Source organism: Neovison vison, chromosome 13 (genome assembly GCF_020171115.1).
Source record: "Neovison vison isolate M4711 chromosome 13, ASM_NN_V1, whole genome shotgun sequence".
Lineage (NCBI taxonomy): Eukaryota > Metazoa > Chordata > Mammalia > Carnivora > Mustelidae > Neogale > Neogale vison.
In genome coordinates this window covers 95691517-95717419 of record NC_058103.1, presented here as the reverse complement: position 1 = coordinate 95717419, position 25903 = coordinate 95691517, and the positions used below count along the sequence as shown (strand labels likewise).

Genomic DNA, 25903 nt, shown 5'->3' with positions numbered 1-25903 from the left:
CATCACTAGCCATCAGGGAGATTCAAATTAAAACCACATTGAGATATCACCTTACACCAGTTAGAATGGCCAAAATTAACAAAACGGGAAAAAACATGTGTGGGAGAGGATGTGGAGAAAGGGGAACCCTCTTCCACTGTTGATGGGAATGCAAGTTGGTGCAGCCTCTTTGGAGAACAGTGTGGAGATTCCTCAAGAAATTAAAAATAGAGCTTCCCTACGACCCTGCAATTGCACTCCTGGGTATTTACCCCAAAGACACAGGTGTCATGAAAAGAAGGGCCATCTGTTCCCCAATGTTTATAGCAGCAATGGCCACAGTCGCCAAACTATGGAAAGAACCAAGATGCCCTTCAACGGATGAATGGATAAGGAAGATGTGGTCCATATACACTATGGAGTATTATGCCTCCATCAGAAAGGATGAATACCCAACTTTTGTAGCAATATGGACGGGACTGGAAGAGATTATGCTGAGTGAAATAAGTCAAGCAGAGAGAGTCAATTATCATATGGTTTCACTTATTTGTGGAGCATAACAAATAGCATGGAGGACAAGGGGTGTTAGAGAGGAGTAGGGAATTTGGGTAAATTGGAAGGGGAGGTAAACCATGAGAGACTATGGACTCTGAAAAACAATCTGAGGGGTTTGAAGTGGCGGGGGGGGGTGGGAGGTTGGGGAGGGTGGTGGGTATTATAGAGGGCACGGCTTGCATGGAGCACTGGGTGTGGTGAAAAAATAATGAATACTGTTTTTCTGAAAATAAATAAATAAATAAATAAATAATAAAAAAAAAAACCCACATTGTACCAGGTGGTGGGTATTATAGAGGGCACGGCTTGCATGGAGCACTGGGTGTGGTGAAAAAATAATGAATAATGTTTTTCTGAAAATAAATAAATTGAAAAAAAACCAAACAAACCACATTGAGATAACACCTTACACCAGTTAGAATGGCCAAAATTAGCAAGACAGGAAACAACATGTGTTGGAGGGGATGTGGAGAAAGGGGAACCCTCTTACACTGTTGGTGGGAATGCAGGTTGGTGCAGCCTCTTGGAGAACAGTGTGGAGATTCCTCAAGAAATTAAAAATAGAGCTTCCCTATGACCCTGCCATTGCACTCCTGGGGATTTACCCCAAAGATACAGATGTTGTGAAAAGAAGGGCCATCTGTACCCCAATGTTTGTAGCAGCAATGGCCATGGTCACCAAACTGTGGAAAGAACCAAGATGCCCTTCAACGGATGAATGGATAAGGAAGATGTGGTCCATAGACACTATGGAGTATTATGCCTCCATCAGAAAGGATGAATACCCAACTTTTGTAGCAACATGGACGGGACTGGAAGAGATTATGCTGAGTGAAATAAGTCAAGCAGAGAGTCAATTATCATATTGTTTCAGTTATTTGTGGAGCCTAACAAATAGCATGGAGGACATGGGGAGTTAGAGAGGAGAAGGGTGTTGGGGGAAATTGGAAGGGGAGGTGAACCATGAGAGACTATGGACCCTTAAAAAGAATCTGAGGGGTTTGAAGAGGCAGGGGTGTGGGAGGTTGGGGGAACCAGGTGGTGGGTATTATAGAGGGCACGGATTGCATGGACCGCTGGTGTGGCGCAGACATAATGAATACTGTTATGCTGAAAATAAATAAAAAATAAATAAAAAAACCCAAAACTAATCACAGGGTACTTTGGGTATAAAGGAAGAAATGTTACTTATTCCATGTCCCAAGAAAAGTTGAGATATATTTTGGCTTTGCCAAAAGTAATGGGAAGTGACTTTCATGGGGGAGTCTGAGATTTCTTTTGATTATGGTAAGGAACACAAAAGCACAGAAATAATCAATATTCATATTCAGCTAACATTTATTGCACGCTTTTTATGTGCTAGAGATTGTTTTCCAACGTTGATACTCATTATCTCATTAAAATCACACAATAATTGTTTTCTGGGGTAGGAATTGTAAGAATTACCATTCTAATTTGAACTGAAATTATGTGACTTGCCAAATTTTACATGGTTGATTAATGGAATAATTGAGTTCCTATCTAGATCTTCTGATTTAAAGTCTCATATCCTTTCAAAGATATTACAAGATTATTGACAAAGAAATCTAAGTAGAAGTTGAACAGAAATATAAGGCTTTCCATCTCCCCACCACAGAACATGCATGTTTAGTATTGCGTTGATTGAAGTTTTCCCTAACACAATTTCTGCCACCACAAAACACCAAGCAAAATTAGGTGTCTCTTTCTTTGTGTTGTTGTGACAACTGGTACATATACTGGTAAGACATTTATTGCATTTTATGGTGATTATCTTCTTACATGCCTGCCTCCCCTACCAGACTGTCATTTGAGGGAAGAGACTGTGTCTGAATTATCTTCATAATATCTTCATAATCTAGTATCAAATGAAGTGTCTAATATAGAGGAGGTTTTCAGTGACTATTTTTCAAATGAATGATTACACAAATGATAGAATAAAAAGGGTGGCCATTTCACCCATATCACATTAAACTAGATCATTCCACACTTCTTCTGGGTCTGCTGCCAAAAACTTTTAAAGAAATTTTAAACTTTCCCAGGACTTTACAGAGAGCATTTTTCATTTCTTTATTCCTGAGACTGTAAATCAAAGGGTTGAACAGTGGGGTCACCATTGCGTAGAACAAAGTCATGATCTTTGGCATCAGGGTAGAGTGGCTGGATCCAGGGCTCACATGCATCACCATTATTGTCCCATAGAACAGCAACACCACAGACAGATGGGACCCACATGTTGAAAAGGCCTTATGCCGACTGGATGCTGATGGCAACTGAAGCACAGCAAGTAGAACCAGGGCATAGGAGATGAGGATGAAAAAGAAGCTCAGGAGGATGATGAGGGAGCTTAGGGTATAGCTGATGAGCTTAGACATGGGGGCAGGAGCACAAGAAAGGGTCAGTAATGGGCCTGAGTCACATACAAAATGATCAATTGCATTAGGACCACAGAAAGGCAGTTTGGAGATGAGAATAACAGGTACCATATACCAGAGAAAGCCACATACCCAACAGGAAATCGCTAGGTTGAAACAACGTTGTCCGGTCATAACTGTGGCATAATGCAGAGGATGACAGATGGCAAAGTAGCGATCAAAGGCCATTGCTGAGAGAAAGAAGCACTCAGTGGAGCCCATGGAAAAGAAAAAATATAATTGAAGGAAGCATCCAGTGAAAGAGATAGATTTGGTCTCTGAGAGGAAGTTGATCAGTGTGTTTGGGACAGTGGAATTGACATACCAGATCTCCAGGAATGCAAAATTCCCCAGCAGGATGTACATGGGTGTGTGAAGATGCTGGTCCCAACACACAGCGCCAATAATGGCTCCATTTCCCACGAGAGTCAGGAGGTAGACGATTGAGAAGAACATAAACAGAACAACCTGAATTTCCCTGCTACAGGGGAAACCCAGAAGGATGAATTCCTTCACTGACTCAGAAGAGGATCCGTTTCCAGACATGTTCATTTAGGATGTAAGCTACGTTGTGATGAGACATCACAATGAGACCAAATCCTAACAACTGAGCATGACAGACAAGGTCCTTCATGATCTGATTTTTCTCTACTTATTTAAACTCATGGCTTTCCTGTGCTCCTTTGAGTTCTAGGCCCAATAGGAAAAGAAGAGTTGTACTTCCACCAAATGACATGCTGTTCTCCCTGAGGTGTCTGTTGCCTCTTCCTCCTTTCCTTCTCTCTTACTCTTTTTGCCCATCCCTTCTGAATTTCTTCCTTTCTCTATTTCCTTCTTTTTACTTACTATTATTATTATTTGGCCTGTGTAACTTGTACTTGCACTTTCTTTTTTTTGCCAGTGGTAGTTTTTTTTTCAATTTATTTATTTTCAGAAAAACATTATTCATTATTTTTTCACCACACCCAGTGCTCCATGCAAGCCGTGCCCTCTATAATACCCACCACCTGGTACCCCAACCTCCCACCCCCCGCCACTTGTACTTGCACTTTACAAACTATTGGCTAGTTGCCTCCTTCATGAAGTATTGCTGGACTCTACCATCATGTACTAATTGTTTTGCCATAACATCCAGTGTATGTATATGTGAATTTCTACTACGCCCTATCATAACAAGTTGCTTTTCTATCTCTTGATCTGTAAGCTTCATGAGGCAGAGGTTGTATTTTTTGTTTCTGTATTATCAATGCCTAGCACAGCACAGTCTCCTTCATAGGTATGACAACATATTTGCTGAATCAACATTAAACAAAGGACACATTATTTTTTAAAGCTAGAATGAATGAGAAGTAACATTTGGAAAACTGTAGTAGTTTTCTGCACTAAATAATTTACCCTTTACATCTTGTATCATGGATATCTCTTTACATGTCTTTTAATTTACTAGAGTATCAATCTCTGAGAATAGAGACCAAGTGTTAATCATTTTTTATTCATTTTCAGTATCTAACAAATTATCTTTTAGGGAATATTTGCTATGTAATTTCTTGTTAAATAATAAATCATTATACCCTCAGTTGAATCTTAATTCAGTTTTCTATCTAGAAGACTTAATCATTTGACATATATAAGGAAGGACCATGCCATTGGACCTTGAAGCTGGGAGGGAAGTGGTGTGGCCAGATGAGAGTAAGGGCATGTTGAAAAGAGGGGGTGATAGACTAATACGGTATGTGGTTAGAGTAACCAAATGTACCTTTTGTCTGGGACTGACCCAAAGTTAGCACTGAAAGTCTTGTAATTCAGGAAACCCATTAGGCCCAGGGAAACAGAGATGAATTATTCATTGCCCTATATGAGATCCTGAAGTTGAGCTAGCCTATCTGAAAAATGTATATTCCCTGTTTCCTTTGGATCCTACTGAGGTCTATTTGTTTCAGTTGTCCAAGGAAATGTTGTCTGTATGACCGATGAAAGTACTGTGAAGACACCTGGGAACCGCAACAAGGAGCTTCCCAAATTGCTTTCCCAGGACTGCTTGATGTCCTGTGCAGTCTGAATATCCTAGTTGTCAACTGAGGCTTTATGGCCAAGGTCATAGGGTGGGTAGATATAGTCCCAATATTTTCCCTTCCCTAAGACCAAATTACTCAGTAAAGCAGCACTTCTGGATCCAGAAGTGTTTCTTTGAGAAGCTCTGTGACTTTTTTTTCAACTATCCCTTTGGATATTTGCTACTTCAATTCAAATTTCTCTAAAAGCATTATTAGAAGAAAATACTCCATGAAGCCCAAGAAGAAACATAACTGGAGGAAGCAGCCAATGAGACAGGTTGACTTAGTATTTAAGAAGAAATAGGACTTGGCATTCTGATCTAGATCGAGTTGATTATTTTTCAAAATATTTAATGCTCTGGTTTCTGATTGTCAATCTAATGAAGCAAATCTATAGCAAGGGCAAAGAAATGCCTAAAAAAGTTTAATCTGGTTTCTTCACTTAAGGTAAAGAAATACTTTGCTTTTCCTAAAGAGTCTTCTGGTGTTGGTATTGAGTATATTTATGTCTGACACGTCCTTCAGAACTCTTAATTTCTCCATGCCATTACCTTGGTTTGGCCAGGTTTTGTGTTTGGGTCTCCTTCTCTCAGCTTGCAGTGACATCATGGGTTTTATTTTTACCAGATAAAACCATTACTGTGATTCCCCTAGTCGTGGCTACTCACAAGTTAAACCATTATATACATATAATGGTTTATATATAATGTAATATAATATAATATATAATATACAATATATAATAATATAATGATATTGTATATATAATTATAACATACAATATATAATATATAATAATTATATAACTATTATATATAATTATATATTATATATTGTATATTATACAATTTTACAATATACAATATATACAATATATTGTATACAAATATACAATACAATATTGTATACAAATATATAATAATATTGTGTAATTGTATATTGTATATTACATATTATATATATTAATATATATAATAAATATAATATTTATATAATTATATAAATATAAATTTATATAATGGTTTATAATATATATTTTATATACACACACACACAAAACATAAGGAGCCAATATTCTTTTATTTATTTTTTATTTTTTACTTTTAATTTTTTTATAGTGTTGTGTTATATTTTTTTCCAATTTATTTATTTTCAGAAAAACAGTATTCATTATTTTTTCACCACACCCAGTGCTCCATGCAAGCCATGCCCTCTATAATACCCTCCACCTGGTACCCCAACCTCCCACCCCCTCGCCACTTCAAACCCCTCAGATTGTTTTTCAGAGTCCATAGTCTCTCATGGTTCACTTCCCCTATTCTTTTATTTTTTAAATGCATTCATGAAGCATCTCAAAACTAACTTGCTTTTCCTAATTTCATTTCCTGCTAAGACTTTGTAGTGGATGGTATTTGTGTATTGTAGCTTTTGTCTTCAATTCTGTGTCTTTTTGGGACCCTGTAGTGATGTGTAGATATGGCTCCTAAAATAAAATTGGGGAAACAATAGGCTTGGTCCTATTTAACATTATGTTCTGTGGGTTCTTCATCATAACTAGACTCTTATTTTCAAAAGAGCATATTTTAACTTAATTAGAGTTTGAAAAAGCTAGGAAAATTAATATTTTAGAAAACAGATTCATCTGTACTTACCTCAGTTTCCCAGGAATTGAAACTATTTGGATTTTGTCTTTCAGATCTTCCTTCAAGAACAACAGAAAATTAGGGTTATTTCTCTAGAAAAAAAAGAGTAGGGACATGATGCTTTTTAGGCATACCTGGGAGCTATACGTGGGAGGAATGGGTCAGCTGTATCCTTTCTTCTCAGTCTCAGTCTCAAAAGTATGGATTTCAGGACCTTCACCGAAAAACAAACTACCTTTTGTACAATTAACTGTGCAGTGACTGCCAGAAGCTTGTTAGGGGAAATGCCCAAAGATAATGCATGTGAGATGTTGGAAGTTGTTTCCAATTTTTAACTGGCAGGAAAGGATTCAAGTAACACCTGTATAAAATGTTTAAGCCAGAAATGGGGTTCTGGAGAGGACTCTGTTCTTCATATATTTTTGGTATGTTATCCAGAGATTGACCCTCTGTGTATTTAAAAATGTGACTCCTCACTTCAGTAGTCCTTTGGGCAGGCTAGTCTCTCAGGCCAGCATCTACCTTTACCTTCTGTGATTAAGTGCCTTCAGGAAAAGAACTAGGAAGAATAAGCACTTGTGAGAAATAAGTATGTGGCTGTGTCTTCTGAATTCAAAGCTAATTATGAATTGTCCTTTACTCTGTAAAACCAAGGTTCCTCTAGGGAAAGAAGACAGCCATGTAGTCAATCCCTAGAGAGATGTAGAAAAGAATTTCTGGTTTGTGAGGAACTAAAAATAGACAATTTAAAGATTATGATACCTTTGATTCTAGTGCATGAAAAAACCCCATTATAGTATATTTTTGGTTTTCTTCAAACCATTATAGTATATTTTTGGTTTCCTTCAATCAGTGGTCTAATTAGCTTTGGTTTTTTAAAAAAAATTTTTAAAAAGGTATTTATTTATTTAAGAGAGAGAGAGAGAGAGAACACAAGCTGGGAATAGGGCAGATGGAGAGGGAGAAGTAGGCTCCCCATTGAGCAAGGAACCTGATGTGGTCCTTGATCCTGGGAGTCCAGGATCATGACCTGAGCTGATAGCAGAGGCTCAGTTGACTGAGCTATCTGGGAACCCCTATTTCTATTTCTATTAGCTTTGTACTGTCATAGAATGAAAAGTTCTCTTAAGAGTCTTGCAAATGTTTCCATTATTCTTCTAAGCTTTAGTGTGTATATGTACTTTTTAAAAAATTATCTTTTTTTGAACAATTTAAGGAGTACATATAATCATTAGAAAAACATTTCTTTAAGATATCACCATCTTGGCACACCTGGGTGGCTCAGTGGGTTAAGCCTCTGCCTTTGGCTCAGGTCATGATCTCAGGATCCTGGGATCAAGCCCTGCATTATGCTCTCTGCTCAGCGGGGAGCCTGCTTTCCCCCCTCTCTCTGCCTGCCTCTCTGACTACTTGTGATCTCTCTCTGTCAAATAAATAAACAAAATCTTAAGAAAAGATATCACCATCTTGAATGACTTTTTTAAATTTATTTTTTATTTTTTTAATAAACATATAATATATTATTAGCCCCAGCGGTACAGGTCTGTGAATTGCCTGGTTTACACACTTAACAGCACTCACCATAGCACATACCCTCCCCAATGTCCATAATTCCATCACCCTCTCCCTACCTCCCTCCCTTTGGCAACCCTCAGTTTGCTTTGTGACATTAAGAGTCTCTTATGGTTTGTCTCCCTCCCAATCCCATCTTCTTTCATTTATTCTTTTCCTACTCCCCAAACCCTTCACATTGCATCTCCACTTCCTCATATCAGGGAGATCATATGATAGTTGTCTTTCTCCAATTGACTTATTTTGTTAAGCATAATACCCTCTAGTTCCATCCACGTCATCACAAATGGCAAGATTTTGTTTCTTTTGATGGCTTCATAGTATTCCATTATATATCTATATAGATATCTATATCTATATCTATATATATATTTTCACATCTTCTTTATCCATTCATTTCTTGATGGACATCTAGATTCTTTCCATAGTTTGGCTATTGTAGACATTGCTGCTATAAACATTTGGGTGCACGTGCCCCTTTGGATCACTACGTTTGTATCTTCAGGGTAAATACCCAGAAGATACAATTGCTGGGTCATAAGGTAGCTTTATTTTTAACTTTTTGAGGAACTTCCATATAAGTGGTTGCACCAGCTTGCACACCAACCAACAGTGTAGGAGGGTTCCCCTTTCTCCACATCCTTGCCAACATCTGTCATTTCCTGACTTGTTAATTTTAGACATTGAATGACTTTTTGAGGAATTTCTGGAGACAGGCATAGTATATAATAAAATGTCTATTTCCATTTGGCATTTGAGCAAAAAGAATAATTGAAATATAAAGGATTTACAGATCATTATCATGCAATGTGGGGATCTCCATGCATCAACAGTCAGTTGAGGTAGTAGAACCATAATATGTATATGGTGATTGGGAACAGAGGTACAAAAGGTAGAGTGAACAAGAACCAAGATGCATTTCCCCACTTAATAATAATTTTGTATAGGATCAGTTCTTTCTATTTTAATGTCATCTGTGGTAGGCATACCATAGGGTCCCAACTATTGGCTTTTGTACAAACCCAAATGCAAATAAGACACATTGTAATGAGGTGAAGAAAGATTTTCCAAATTTTGTGTACAATATGGTAGGGAATTTCCCATTGTGAAATGCTTTTATGGGCATCAAATTTGTAAAGATATTTTCCCTTCTGTTTCACAAATTGGAAATTCACTGAAATTTTCTTCTGCTTTCATGGACAGTAACACTTGGCATGTAGATTTGTTTTCTATGGTATTTAGATTCACTTTTTGCTGACACATTCCCTTTTCTTGCTGCTTGGGGAAGCTACTTCCTCACCACCAGAGTTAGCACCCAGCAGGCATTTCTTCTCCATACCAGTTAGGGGTCAGGCTGTTTTTTGTTTTGTTTTGTTTTGCTTTGCTTTTTAACATCCATCCCTCCCAAACCTCCCAACCCTGACAAACCAGAGAGAGAGGTAAGAACATTAATGCATTTTTTTAAGGAAGTCTAGACATCACTTATCTTACTGACTTTTCATTAGGAAGGTAGTGAGAGCTCCTTCCATGATGGGAATTGATTTAAAGTTTTCTGTGGTGTTACACCTTCATCCACTGACACCAGGTAGATGTGTCAACATTCTGATTAATGGATATGGGAAATTTTTTTTGAGAAAATATAACTATCCAGAAATAAAAAAAAATAATAATGGAAATTAAAAACTCATTGGACTGGTTTAATAGTGGTTGGGAGAGCTCATAGGAGAATAAATTAACTAGAAACTACATCAGAAGACTTTGTACATTAATGCATTGTGAATAGACAAAAAGAGAAAAATGGAAGAGAAGTTAAATGTGGAAGTCTAATATTAGTTTAGTTGGATATTCTGAAGACAGGAAGAGTCAAGTGATATTTAAAGATATAATATCTGAAAAATGTTATAGATTTGTTCTAACACAAAAATCTATAACTTCAAAGAGCAAGTCCAACACATTCTAACAGCATTAAATTAAAAATTCACCTTATATAAATAATAAACAAAGGAAACTAAGGACAAAAGCAATAACTACAGGGGGCACCTGGGTTTCTGTGTCTATTAAGTGGGTGACTTGGTTTCAGGTCAGGTCGTGATCTAAGGGTCATTGGATGGAGCCCCATATCAGTCTCTGCACTCAGCGGGGAGTCTGCTTGAGGTTCTCGCTCATGTTCTCCCTCTGCCTCTACCCCCATTCACCTGTGTGTGTTCTTTCTCTTTCTCTCTCCTTCTCTAAAATAAATTAATAAATCTTAAAAAAAAACAATAATAGCTGAAAAGGAAAGAGAGAAAAATAGATTACCACTCCAGAAACAAAATTAGACAAAAAGTTGATTTTTGAGCAGTTCCAGTGAAAACCAGATGATGAGGAATTATATCTTGAACGTTGTGGGAATGGGAGGGAAACTGCGATACTAGGATTACATCAGTCGGAAAAGGATAAAGGTAAATAGTGACATGATAAACAGAAACAATGTGGAGAAGATGGAAAATATGTTCTTCTTAACTGATAATAGGCAAATTTTGTGTTTCCCCTTTTTTTAGGCATAATTATTTAAAAAAATATTTCTGTGAGAGTTCTTTTATACCTGATGTGTGATCCCAGTGTGTGATGTCAGAGTATTCTGTTTCTTCAATTTGAGGTATTTTCTGGCTCTCATGCACAGCATGCCATTTCATTATATGTCATGGTAGGTAAAATAATGGCCTTCAAAGATGTTCCTGACCTAAATTCTCAGAATAACATTTTTTAAAAATACTGTCTACCTGCTAGTTCCCATGGTGAAATGGATTTTGCAGGTGTGATTAAGATTAAGGACTGGGGATTGTCCTCAATTCTCTAGGTAGGCCCTTGCCTACAGGAACCAGAGAGGTGGTGGTGTGTGAGAAGGAATTCATTCTGCTGGCTTTGGAGATGGAAGAAGGGAGCTACCAGCTAGGGAAGCTTTTGAAAACCAAAGAAGCTTTTGAAAACCAAAGAAGAGAAGGGTACAAATTCTCCCCTAGAGCCTCCAAGAATGTAGCTCTGCCTACGCCTTGATTTTTAGCCCAGAGAGGTCTTGTCAAACTGCTGATCTTCAGAACTATAACATGATAAATTTGTTTAAACCACCAAGTTGTAATTTGTTACATTACATTGCCAATAGAAAAGTTATGCAGTTAATTCTGGCTCTGTCTGCTTACTGCCCTTGAAAAGTTATTTGTGGGTTTTGTCTAAGACCTAGCAGGAAAACACTGTCCTTCACAGAGGATTTGTGTTTGTATCTGCTAGGCACCTGAGGACACTTTGTTAGGGATATTGTTAAGCAAAGGTAAAGTATGAATTGCCAATATATATCCTAAAACTGTTACTCTCTCTGTGGTCCAAACTTCTTAAAGATTTTTCACTCCTCTCTGGTCCTACCATACTCATTGTTATGACAACCTTCTGGACAGTTAAATTGGATTGGGTTAGGAAGTACACATGGTTCTGTTTTATTTTTATTTTTTATATTTTAAAGATTTTATTATTTGACAGAGAGATAGAGAGCACAAGCAGGAAGAGTGGCAGGCAGAGGGAGAGGGAGAAGCAGACTCTTTGATGAGCAGGGAGCCCGATGTGGGGCTCGATCCCAGGACCCTGGGATCATGACCTGAGCTGAAGACAGATGCTTAACCCTCTGAGCCACCCAGGTGCCCCAGGTTTATTTTTAAAATATTCTTTATTTGAGCATAGTTGGTCCATAATGTTAGTTTCAGGTGTACCACATAGTGATTTGACAAGTCTATATGTTATGCTATGATCATCACAAGAGTAGTTACCATCTATCACCATGCAACATTGTTACAATACCATTGATTATATTCCCTATGCTATAACTTCTATTCCCTTGATTTATTCATTCCATAACTGGAAGCCTGTATCTCCTACTCTCCTTCACCTATTTTGCCTATCTCCACATTCTTCTCCCTTCTCTCAACCATCAGTTTGTTCTCTGTATTTATAGTTCTGATTTTTCTGTTTATTCATTTGTTTGTCCTTTAGATTCCATATATGAGTGAAATTATATGGTATTTGTCTTTCTCAATCTGACTTATTTCTCTTAGCACAATGCTCTCTAGGTTCTTCCATGTTGTTACAAATGGCAAGTTCTTGTTCTTTTTTATTACTGAACTTGTTCTTTTATGTTCCATTGTGGGGTGTGTGTGTGTAGCACATCTTCCTTATCCATTTGTCTTCACAGAAACTTATGTTTCTTCCATATCTCGGTATTATAAATAATGCTGCAATAAACTTAGAGTGCACATTATCTTTTTGAATTAGTGTTTTGTTTTCTTTGGGTAAATACCTGGTAGTTCTGTTGTCCATTTATCCCAAGTATATACCCCTTTGCGTCCTGGTTCAAGATGAAGAGTATTTTGTAGGGACACCTTGGTGGCTCAGTTGGCTCAGCATCTGTCTTCAGCTCAGGTCATGAACTCAGGGTCCTGGGATCAAGTCCTGCATCAGGCTCCTTGCTCAGCGGGGAGCCTGCTTCTCATTCGGCCCCTCCCCCTGCTCTCTCTCTCTCCCTCTTTCTCTTTGTCTTTCTCTCCTCATTCTTTTTCTCAAAGAAATAAATAAAATCTGTTAAAAAGGAGTATTTTCTATAAGTCTCCCCATCTCAGGAGCTTTAACTTCTTTCTGCAAAGCTTCTGAAATGAATCCCCAAATTTGCCACATTTGGAAACATTCTAAGGGAAAATGAAGGTTTGGTGTCCTAGTGTTTAACTTTTTGGGTTCTGAATCACCCAAAAAATCCTCTGTTGTTGTTCTTTTCTATCTTGTTAGCTTTTTATTTTATCAATTTTTTTCCTGTTGGTAGTAATTCTAAACAATTTAGTGTTCCATTGTTAATAATTAGGGCAAGTCCTGTCATTTCTACTTCTAAAAAATCTTAATTTGCCCATTTCTCTCTGCTTCTACTGCTTTCACATTAATACACATTCTAAAATGTTTTATTTTAAAAAAATCTTATCTCTTAAAAACACCAAATCTATCCATTTATGCCTATTTCTTTTGCCAGTATTCTGGTGTTTCTATTATTGGTTCTTTTATGAAGGCAGCCAGTTAGTTACCTGCTTTCCCACTTTCCCCATCTGATCCTTCTAGAGTGATATTCAAAAAACATTTATGAAATATTTTCAATTACTTCAGAAAAATTCTTTCAAATTCTTTACACTCTTTTCAGAATAAAGTCAAAACTCCTTACCATGACCTATAGGACTCTGTAGGTTCTGAATTCTAGCTACCTGTTCAAACTCATCTCATACTTTTCCTTATTCACGCATTCTGTCACTATGCTATCTAAAGTTGGTACTTTTTATTTGCTCTCTATCACATTGTTTTATTTGTTCATAGAAGTTATTAAAATCTGCAATTACTTTGTGTCTTGTCTTTCACATTAGAATGCTTACTCTGTTAGGGATAGTATCTCTCCTATTTGTTCATAATCGTAATCACCTCAGTCATTAGCACAGTGCCTGGCATATATTTGCAGCTCAATAAATATTTGTTGAGTGAAAATATATTCTTTTTTTCTATAGGAGTTTTTACATGTTATCTGTCTTCATATTTGTTTTCCACCTATGGCTGGATTAGTTAACTATAGGTGAAAGTTCTTGTGTCTGTAAATGATAAAATATTTTATCCTTCTGGTATGAGTGCTAAATATTTTCTTGTTCTCAGGAGAAATCCATACATTCAGTTTTAAAGTTTCTTCAGTTTAATGGAGCTCCAATTCTAGTTGGTTATAGAGTAAAATAAGTGCTTTCATAAACTCTAAACAAGGTAAAGATTTTCTGGAGAAGAAAGAAATTGAATTTCTAATGATTTAAATGTGCCAGCCTTTCAAGAAAAAAGAAATGAACAACTTCTAATGGAAGCTGCCAGCTCAGAAGCTTTTATATGTAAGGATCCAATTTCAGGTATTCAAAATGATTCCTTGTATAAATCAGAATAGTTTGGCTAGTTTAATTTGGAAAGAGCTGTGTTTTTCTTCATCAATTTATAATAGATTAGAATATAACACAAACATGCATTTTATGTTTTGTAAGGCCACTTCATTTTTACATAGAAAAACTGAGGGAGTGGTAATGCAACATGGGGGCTTAAGTGGGTAGGAGAAGAATCCATGAAACAAGATGGGATAGGGAGGGAGACAAACCATAAGTGCTTATTCTGAATTTAATAAACTTCACCTACTGGTTTCACTGATCTGATGAGCTAGGGTTACTTCTACATATCTAGCATTCTTAAAAATGTATAATTATGTAGTGTTCCAAGATTCATTGTTTACATATATCACCCAGTGGAACACTACATCCAAAACTAATGATGTACTGTATGGTGACTGACATAATACAATAAAATAATGTTCAATTATGTATTCAACCAAGTTGAATTTTATTTTTTTAAATTATTTCAGTTAGCATATAGTACATCATAAGTTTTTTTTGTAGTGTTTAACAATTAATTAGTTACATATAACACCCAGTGCTCATCCTACCACATGCCCTCCTTAATAGCCATCACCTGGCTGAATTTTATTTCTAACAAGTGTTCTGTTATCAATAGTAATTGTGTTGCTCTGGAATGTCATCTTATACATAATTTCCAATATCCTTTGTTAACTTTAAGACCTTGGAATAACACTAAAGTGATAATTAATGAAAAATCTTTGGATACCTCGACAACACTGAATAAAATAGAATATAGCAGCATTGATTATGAAGCCATTTTAATTTGCTTCCTATTTTTATGTATTATCAAATAGTTACCAGATAACAGTTTGATAGGGCATTTAGCTACCTTTAGACTATGTTAGGGCACATCTTCATTTTTGCTTCTTTAAGAAACATTAAAGGATATGTGTGACTATAGGTATTTATAAAATGTAGGCCTGTTGCTGTTCTGCTGAAATGCTTGTGTGTCAAAGATACTGTCAAGTATCAGCTCTTATTTTTCTCTATGCTGGTGAGGAAATAGAAGTTCCTATCTTAGTCTTTTGGGGCTGCTATAATAAAAACACAATAGATTGGGTGGCATAGGAACAGATATTTATTTCGCCTGGAAGTTGGGGAGATAGACATAATAGAAAACTGCTAAACTGTGCTAAATGTGTGTGTGTATGTGCATGTGTGTGCACGTGTGTGTGTGTTAGAAAAGGACATCCCAAAGGTTAATGTTGTATTGCCTTTTAGGATATTAACCAGTTTACATATTATTTATTTATTTATTTAATGGGAGAGCATATTCACAAATGACACCATAGACAAAGGGCTAATATCCAAGATGTATAAAGAACTTCTCAAACTCAACACAAAACAGATGATCACATAAAAAAATGGGCAGACAGCATGAACAGAAACTTCTCCAAAGAAGACATGTAAATGGTTAACACACACATTAAAAAATGTTCATCATCATTAGCTATCAGGGAGATTCAAATCAAAACCACACTGAGATACTACCTCACACCAGTTAGAATGGCCAAAATCAACAAGACATTAAACAACAAGTGTTGGAGAGGATGTGGAGAAAGGGGGACCCTCTTACCCTATTGGTGGGAATGCAAATTGGTGCAGCCACTTTGGAGAACAGTGTGGAGATTCCTCAAGAAATTAAAAATAAAGCTACCTTATGACCCTGCAATTGCACTACTGGGTATTTACCCCCAAGATACAGACGTAGTGAAAAGAAGGGCCACATGTACCTCAGTGTTCATAACAGCAATGGCCACAATCGCCAAACTGTGGAAAGAGCCACAATGCCCCCCCCCCCTTTAAAAATTTTTTTATTTCTTTTCAGTGTAACAGTATTCATTGTTTTTGCACCACACCCAGTGCTCCATGCAATCCGTGCCCTCCCTAATACCCACCACCTGGTTCCCCCAACCTCCCACCCCCTGCCCCTTCAAAACCCTCAGGTTGTTTTTCAGAGTCCATAGTCTCTCATGGTTCACCTCCCCTTCCAATTTACCCCAGCTCCCTTCTCTTAACTCCCCTTGTCCTCCATGCTATTTGCTATGCTCCACAAATAAGTGAAACCATAGGATAATTGACTCTCTCTGCTTGACTTATTTTACTCAGCATAATCTCTTCCAGTCCCATCCATGTTGCTACAAAAGTTGGGTATTCATCCTTTCTGATGGAGACATAATACTCCATAGCGTATATGGGCCACATCTTCCTTATCCATTCGTCTGTTGAAGGGCATCTTGGTTCTTTCCACAGTTTGCGACCGTGGCCATTGCTGCTATAAACATTGGGGTACAGATGGCCCTTCTTTTCCCTACATCTGTATCTTTGGGGTAAATACTCAGGAGTGCAATAGCAGGGTCATAAGGAAGCTCTATTTTTAATTTCTTGAGGAATCTCCACACTGTTCTCCAAAGAGGCTGCACCAACTTGATTCTCACCAACAGTGTAAGAGGGTTCCCCTTTCTCCACATCCTCTCCAACACTTGGTGTTTCTTATCTTGCTAATTTTAGCCATTCTAACTGGTGTGAGGTAGTATCTCAGCATGGTTTTAATTTGAATATCCCTGATGGCTAGTGATGATAAACATTTTTTCATGTGTCTGATAGCTATTTGTATGTCTTCATTGGAGAAGTGTCTGTTCATATCTTCTGCCCTTTAACAGATGAATGGATAAAGAAAATATGGTCCATATATGCAATGTAATATTATGCCTCCATCAATTTACACATAATTTAGAAATTTTATTTCAATGTTCTTTTTTATACTGAACATGAAATCACATTTTTATATTTTCTTTTGAATTGGCTTCATCATCCTACTCTCCCTCATTCAAGAGTTAAATATAATTTTTGACATGTTTTCATTATCTATTTGAGAAATTAATTAATTAATTAATTATTTTTAAAAATATTTTATTTATTTATTTGACAGAGAGAAATCACAAGCAGACAGAGAGGCAGGCAGAGAGGGAGATAGAGGGAAGCAGGCTCCCTGCTGAGCAGAGAGCCCGATGTAGGACTGGATCCCAGGACCCTGAGATCATGACCTGAGCCAAAGGCAGTGGCTTAACCCACTGAGCCACCCAGGTGCCCCAATTTGAGAAATTTATTTATAAAATTTAGAAAATTATACTTTGATAACAATTTATAAAAATATTCAATTACTAATGACAGCAGCTGTGTTTTCTGTATGAGATCCATAAATAGGCACCAATTAGTAAGCTGTTTGTGAACATCATCAAGAAACTCAGGTGTTATGTGAAGACAGTGTAACACATTGAAGGGAGTGTTTCTGCTTCTACAGCTTCTGAAGATAACTTGCTATTTAACCATTCAGGCTTGCCTACTTCGGGACCATGGTTGAGACAGAAAATAGTGAGAATCATTTTACTCAGGTATAGACTGACACATGGAGAAGTGGTAGCATATCTAGTGCCAAATTAATTAATCCAAAGTATGTAAAAGGGGTGAACTGTGTTATGCAATAAGGTTTTTTTCAGAGCCTGCAGGGTCTAAGGTCAGCTTTCTAGCAAGAACTGAGATTCAGCAACAGTAGACTGGGGACTCCCAAGGCTCATTAGGCTGAGCAGTAGCACAAGGACCATAAAAGCCTCAGACACATCCAAAGCCCTGGGGGCAAGAGATCTTTCCCATTGTACAGCCAGCCCTCAACTAGGGCTTGACTTATAAGGAAGCAGTTAGGGCACAGACATGGGTAATTGTGATGGTCATCTGAGAATTTCCAATTTTGCTGGACTGAAACTGTGTAGGGATTGGTGCAATGAAGAGCAGGGTAACATATTCCTTCCTTGAACTCACATAGCTTCTGACATGCAATCATGTAAGTTTTTCAGATGTGTTTTTTTCAAAGATCCATCTATCTCCCTTACTCCTTTTTCTGTCCTTGAAGCCATTTCTATACCTCTCTGACAGTCATTATTTTTAAATTTAAGAAATTGCTTGAGCTGTTCCAGGTTCATGCACTTGGAAGCATTCACAGAGCAATGACATTCTCATAGCATGAGGGTATTTTTGGACTGGTGGTAGTTGATAATAAGGTTTGGATAAGGTAGGATCAACTTAATATAATAGACAGCACTGGATTCATGGCAGTATTGACTCAGGACTACCTAATTGTACAGTAGTTCCTCCTAGATCCCATTTTCCATTTATTTATTTCAGTTGTTTTTTGCTAAATTATTCACTTCTGCCAAACAAAATTTAAGATGCAGTATTTCAAACAAAGATTAGAGCAGAAAGATTATGCTCTTATCAGTATGAAACACCATCATGGATATCATTTTCAATGAATGGTCTCCATTACTTGGTGTTGCAAGAGAAAATAGAATTACATCAGATACTCCCCAAATAAGTTCACATGGCATTTAAGCTTTGTGGTCAGATTTCTTCTGAGAATGCTCTTGGCTCAATACAGACAAAAATAAACAGACAAAACAGCAAAGTATATTGTTTGAAAAAGCCATAACCACTCCCACAAGGAAAATTTAATTCCCTTTCTTAGTATTTTCTGCATAGACCTCTCTGGTTCCTTGCCTAGAAAAATTAGAGTATTTGCTCAGTTGTCCATAAATAGCCCTTGATTGTTTAAAAAGAGTTTGATTATGTCTTCTTTCCTCCATGCTGCACTGGGTACTTTCAGAAGGACTTTGATTTGTCATTAAGCATTCTCAATTCCTTTAGCTCATTTTGCCAACTTAAAGACATTTTTTATTGATTTTTCTATTCTTAGTTTATTCTTAGAATGTAAAGCATGAAAGGGTGCCTGGGTGGCTCAGTGGGTTAATCCTCTGCCTTCAGCTTAGGTCATGATTTTAGGGTCCTGGGATAGAGCCCCACATTGGGCTCTCTGCTCAGCAGGGAACCTACTTCCCCCTCTCTCTGTCTCTACCTGCCTCTCTCCCTACTTGTGATCTCTCTCTTTCTCTGTCAAATAAATAAATAAAATCTTAAAAAAAAAGAATGTGGGTGGGTATTATAGAGGGCACAGCTTGCATGGAGCACTGGGTGTGGTGAAAAAATAATGAATACTGTTTTTCTGAAAATAAATAAATTGGGAAAAAAAAAAAAAGAATGTGAAGCATGAAATTAAAAAAAGAAAAAAAGAATGTGAAGGATGAAACACTTGAGAGGGCCTGTCCTACAGCTAGGAAAGTGATAATGGAGCTGGGATTTCCAACTATTGCTTCCCAGATCCCAACAGGAGTTTGGCATAGGAAAATCTGTTGTGGTGGAAGACGGTTTTAGGTGATGGACATTGCTTCGTGCTGATGGGGATAGTAGGTTTTTTGTTCTTCATGAATATTCACAGGCTGGATTTCTTAATGTGATCAGAGACTTTGGAAATGTAGAAGTTAGAGGTATTTCTGCCAAACGTGGCTGCTTATCAACATTGAAAGTAAACTTCCCAGAGTGGTTGGTATTACATTTTCATATTATCTAAAGGCAGAAAGTTTCTTGAGTCAGTAAAAAAATTTAAGAATAGTTGGAAACTAGTCCATACCTCAATTACAACTCAAATATAGGGTTGCCTATATTTGTCTCATGAAATTGAATGATTTCAACATCACTATTAGTCAAATCCTATTATGCTAATGTCCTAGGAATGATCTGAAAATATTTATTGTACTGAAGTCTCCAAATATTAAATATTACTTTAAAGAGGTGGATCAAAGACTAGGACTTAACATTGTTTTGTGGTAATTTAGTTTTAATATCTTTTAAAAACACACTCTTATTTGATCTGCTTTTATGATTATTTTAATATTGTTTTAGTGAAAGCTTATCTTTCTCTATGCCTGTGATGTGGAAATAATAAGCATATAATACAGGTGACTGCCCTTCACATATTATGTTTTCACATTAGGAAATAATCACATTGTTTCTCAGTCATAAATTAAAAGAACGCTTTGGGTTCTGCTCTTCCACTTGTATTTTCCCCTTATTTTCAGAAAACTCCTTTCAATTTTTTCTTTTTTAAAAAAATTTATTTTTTATTAATTTTAAGCATAACAGTATTCATTTTTTTTTAGTATTCATTATTTTTGCACCACACCCAGTGCTCCATGCAATCTGTGCTGGTCTTAGATTCTTCCTAGTTTTCCAAAGATGAGGTTTGAATATAGATGCAGGATTTTAATGAGAGCTTGATCTCATTTAATTAAACATCTCAGATAATTGGAAAGAACCTCAGAATGCCATCTCCATATGAAAATTTACAATCCTTCGTATACCCAAAGAAGATTAGAAAATTTCCATTGTTTCAGAGCTCAAGTAAGGCTGTAAATATGACAGCAAATGGTTTCTTGTCTGTTTTGATTTGTTTTGTTTTCCAAAGGATTCTAGAGAATGAGGTGTCTCCTTCCATTATTTATCCGATTGTAGAATCTATAGACAGGTGAATGTGATGGTCACATATGTGGTGTTACCAAGACATCCAAAAGTTCCTTGGGCCCCAAATCTCTCTCGCTTGCTTTTCTTGAAATACTGTATAAAGTGAATTTTCTTGGTAAAAAGGATTTTTCTTTTTGGGATATCTGAATAACTATCACATCACTTCCTTGACTGATTTGAAAGAACCAAGTGCAACCTGGAATAGGTAAATGGGATTGAGGACAGAAAAATACAAATTTTTTCTCACTCAATATACCAAGAGCTAGTTCTAGATTGAAAGTATACTAATCTATAATGAACTCCTCAAACTCAACCCACACGAAACAGACAAACACATCAAAAAATGGGCAGAAGATATGAACAGACACTTCTCCAATCAAGAAATACAAATGGCTATCAGACGCATGAAAAAATGCTCATCATCATTAGCCCTCAGGGAGATTCAAATTAAAACCACATTGAGATATCACCTTACACCAGTTAGAATGGCCAAAATTAACAAAACAGGAAACAACATGTGTTGGAGAGGATGTGGAGAAAGGGGAACCCTCTTACACTGTTGGTGGGAATGCAAGTTGGTGCAGCCTCTTTGGAGAACAGTGTGGAGATTCCTCAAGAAATTAAAAATAGAGCTTCCCTACGACCCTGCAATTGCACTCCTGGGTATTTACCCCAAAGATACAGATGTAATGAAAAGAAGGGCCATCTATACCCCAATGTTTATAGCAGCAATGGCCACAGTCGCCAAACTATGGAAAGAACCAAGATGCCCTTCAACGGATGAATGGATAAGGAAGATGTGGTCCATATACACTATGGAGTATTACGCCTCCATCAGAAAGGACGAATATCCAACTTTTGTAGCAACATGGATGGGACTGGAAGAGATTATGCTGAGTGAAATCAGTCAAGCAGAGAGAGTCAATTATCATATGGTTTCACTCATTTGTGGAGCATAACCAATAGCATGGAGGACAAGGGGCGTTAGAGAGTAGTAGGGAATTTGGGTAAATTGGAAGGGGAGGTGAACCATGAGAGACTATGGACTCTGAAAAACAGTCTGAGGGGTTTGAAGTGGCGGGGGGGTGGGAGGTTGGGGTACCAGGTGGTGGGTATTATAGAGGGCACAGCTTGCATGGAGCACTGGGTGTGGTGAAAAATAATGAATACTGTTTTTCTGAAAATAAATAAATTGGGAAAAAATAAAAAAAAAGAAAGTATACTAATCTAGGCAGAGAAACATCTGTTAATTCTTCACTGCTTCAAGGCAAGGAATGTGCCAATGTTCTCTAATTTTTTATTTGTAATCTGAGATATTCCCACCCAATATCGGGAATGAATGTAAATATAGAGCAGGAGGAAATGGATGAAACAATATCTTAGTGTAAACTTTACTTCTTTTAAGTGTACCTGTGTTTGTTAAAAAGTTCAAAAACAGCATAATTCATATTCCCAGATTATCCTCTTCTATGAAATGGGTCATGGTGAGCTTCTTTTGTGTGTTGCAGCCACTGTTCTCCTTATCTTGAGTCCGATGATTTCTTTAACTTTAGAGATAAATATTTTATTTCCTCTTGCCTATTTTCTCCAAAATTCCCATGTTCGGTCACCTGGGATAAATAAATGCAAAGAACATGAGCTTCCTGTCTTTTCTAAATGATTTTTTAAAATGTAATGTTAGTCACTATGTATATAACATTAGCTTTTGATGTAGTGTTCCAAGATTCATTGTTTGCATATAACACCAGTGTTCCATGCAATACGTGCCCTTCTTAATACCCATCACTGGGTGAATTCAGCCCCCCACCCCCCTTCACTTTAAAACTCTGTTTTTTTCTTGGAGTCTATAGTCTCTCATGATTTGTCTCACCCTCTGATTTCCACCCCTTCATTTTTCCCTTCCTTCTCCTAAACGATTTGTTTCCTAATTTGTGTGTTCTTAATAGCTTCTAACTTTTGTACAGCATAGTGATTTATAGTACAAAGCATTCTTCTTTCAATATGATAAATTATCATGCAGTAAGCATTGTGGTATGAGTACAAAGATGAATAAGAAATACTGCCTCTGGGCACTGGGTAACTCAAGTTGTTTAAGCATCTAACTCCTGGTATGGGCTCAGGCTCTGAACTCTGCATGGAGTTGCCTTGAGATTCTCTCCTTCTCTCTCTGGACCTTTCCCCCAACTCTTTCTCTCTCAAATAAATAAGTAAATCTTTAAAACAAACAAAAGAAATGTTGCATTACTTTCGGTGACTTAGGTCATTTTTTTATGGAGGTATATTTTGTTCATGAACAGATTATATTTTATTCTCAAAACAACCTTGGAAGATATTATTATCCCTATATTAGATTGAATAAACAATAAAACTCAGGTTTGATACCTTGTCTAAAGTCACTGCATTGGTGAGTAGTAGAGCTGTGCATTGGATCTAGATACTTCATTCCAGGACACTTGCTCTTAGAGGTTACAATTTGTCTCTTAAAAAAAATGGAATGAGGGCACCTGGGTGGCTCAGTGGGTTAAGCCTTTGCCTTCGGCTCAGGTCGTGATCTCAGGGTCCTGGGATTGAGCCGCGCATCAGGCTTTGCTCAGCTGGGTGCTTGCTTCCCCTCCTCTCTCTGCCTGCCTTGGTGCTGACTTGTGATCTCTGTCTGTCAAATAAATAAATAAAATCTTTTAAAAAATGGAATGATTTTCATGTTCTCATCACATCATGTGCAGTTCATTGTCTCCCTCCCTCCCTAGTTTGCTGCAAATGCAACTTAAAAGTATTATAGGAACCATGAGAGACTATGGACTCTGAAAAACAATCTGAGGGGTTTGAAGTGGCGGGGGGGTGGGAGGTTGGGGTACCAGGTGGTGGGTATTATAGAGGGCACGGATTGCATGGAGCACTGGGTGTGGTGAAAAAATAATGAATAATGTTTTTCTGAAAATAAATAAATTTTAAAAAAAGTATTATAGGAAGGAAGAGTCAGAAGGTATGCAAACTTCCTCTTTCAATTCATACAAGAATGTATATTTCCTACCTCACAGACCTTATGTTTTTCATCTTGGAGTATGATTCTATAAACATAATCTCAAAATCTTATAACTCATATATATTGCCATTTCCAATTTGATTCTTTTTTCTCTAGGTCACTTGGTATTCTTGGATTTATCAAAAAAAGAAATGACTCCAAGGTGACAGAATTTGTTCTTCTGGGCCTATCGTCCTCCTGGGAGCTACAGCTGTTTCTCTTCTTAATATTTTTGTTATTTTATGTGACTGTTGTTCTTGGAAACCTTCTGATAATGGTGACAGTGCGAGCTGATGCCCGCCTGCTCCAATCTCCTATGTACTATTTTTTGGGCCATCTCTCCTTCATTGATCTATGCCTCAGCTGTGTTACTGTGCCTAAGATGTTAGGAGATTTTCTACAGCAAAGGAAGATCATCTCTTTTTCAGGATGCTTGGCCCAGATCTACTTCTTGCACTTTCTGGGAGCCAGTGAGATGTTTCTGCTGACAGTCATGGCCTATGATAGGTACGTTGCCATATGTAATCCTTTGCACTACCTGACAGTCATGAACCGCCAGCTGAGCTTTCAGTTGGTTTTTGCCTGTTGGTGTGGGGGATTCATCCACTCTATCACACAGGTTGCACTGGTGATCCAGCTGCCCTTCTGTGGCCCCAATGAACTGGACAACTTCTACTGTGATGTCCCACAGGTCATTAAGCTACCGTGCATGGACACATATGTAGTAGAGGTGCTGATGGTCTCTAACAGTGGTCTGCTATCTCTCGTTTGTTTCTTGGTCTTGCTATTCTCTTATGCTATCATCCTGATCACCCTCAGAACTCACTTCTGCCAAGGCCAGAGCAAGGCACTCTCTACCTGTGCCTCCCACCTAACAGTGGTCAGCCTGATCTTTGTGCCGTGTGTTTTCATCTACCTGAGGCCTTTCTGCAGCTTCTCTGTGGATAAAGTGTTCTCCGTCTTTTACACAGTGATCACTCCAATGTTGAACCCTCTCATCTACACACTCAGAAATGCTGAAATGAAGACGGCCATGAGGAAGCTGAGAAAAAAAGCATGTGGTATCCTTCTGCCATATTAAAGGATGAACAGGAAGAGGTGATTTAGATAGCATAACTTTCTTGGGACATCCTTAACTCATCCTATACATGGGTATATGCATGAAACCAATTCCATGACTTTGGCATAAAAACCATCATCAAAATTTTATTGCATTGCTGCTGATTGCTATTGAGGTATGGTGACTTCGTTGGGTGTTAAATATTAAGAAGCAGAATTAATTGGCCCAGAAATTGAATAGTAGGTTCAAGAGGACACCTTAAAAGATCAACCTTTCTACCCTTTGTCTCTAACAAGTCTTCTTTGATTTATGTCATTTCACTTTTAAATTCTCTTCAAATGAAAGAAGGTATCCTATCTCCTTTTTTGTCTTCCTCATCTGGGTGTAACAACTCCCATGCCAGGAGGTTCCTTCTGATGTCCATCAGAGTCTCTTCTGAAGCAGTTTAAGTCCCTTTTGTCCTGTCTCCAAGAAAGCCTAACAACAGCGCTAACCACCCTACCTATTAAAGTTTACCTAGGGACTCCGTTATATATTGTGCCAAATTTTAGAAATGCACTTGAGTTCAGTATAGGTAAGTGAGCATGCTCTTTGTGAAGTTTACATGTGAAGGCAAGAAAGCCTGGGAGTGCCAGGTGTTGGAAACTCCCAGTTTTCTTCCCTGAAGGCTTCTCTAGAAGAGATATCCTATTCTCCTAGAATTTCTTTAAGTGGAGTTACAGCAGGGGATAAGTGTATAAGCTGGCTCTTCAACTGGTTGTTATATTTAAGAGCTCTGACCTGTAAAGGGAGGGGAAAAAAAAAGAAAACTGTAGTTTAAAGTACTCATAGTTAATACCTTTAAGTCTCAAAGATAGATATAGAAGTAGGTAATATTTTACAAATGAGCTGGGATTTCTTTTTTTTAATGATTTATTTATTTTACATAGAGGAAGAGAGAGAAAGAGAGAGAGAGAGAGAGAATCTCAGGCAAACTCCTTGCCTAGTGTGGAGTCCAATGAAGCATTCAACCCCACAACCCTGAGATCATGACATTAACTCAAGTCAAGAGTTTGGTAGTCAATCCACCGAGCGATCTAGATGTCCTGAACTCAGATTTCTTAAGAGACTTTCACAAGATCACTCAAAAGAAGTATGATCACACAAGAAATATAGGAGTTTTGGATAATTAAGATTGAA

The 25903-nt window shown here is 37.4% G+C and overlaps 2 protein-coding genes across 2 annotated transcripts; one reads left to right on the top strand and one right to left on the bottom strand.

Annotated features, from left to right (window-relative positions):
* Nucleotides 1–2531: 2531 nt before the first annotated feature.
* Nucleotides 2532–3518, bottom strand: LOC122894629 (olfactory receptor 11H12-like). The gene has a single exon (XM_044232392.1). It carries the CDS (start codon nt 3516–3518, stop codon nt 2532–2534), a length of 987 nt encoding a protein of 328 aa, XP_044088327.1.
* Nucleotides 3519–4606: 1088 nt separating this feature from the next.
* On the top strand, nt 4607–24745 carry LOC122894628 (olfactory receptor 4Q3). Its single transcript, XM_044232391.1, has 2 exons — nt 4607–4695; nt 23782–24745. Exons 1-2 carry the CDS (start codon nt 4607–4609, stop codon nt 24743–24745), a joined length of 1053 nt encoding a protein of 350 aa, XP_044088326.1.
* The last annotated feature ends 1158 nt before the right edge of the window (nt 24746–25903 follow it).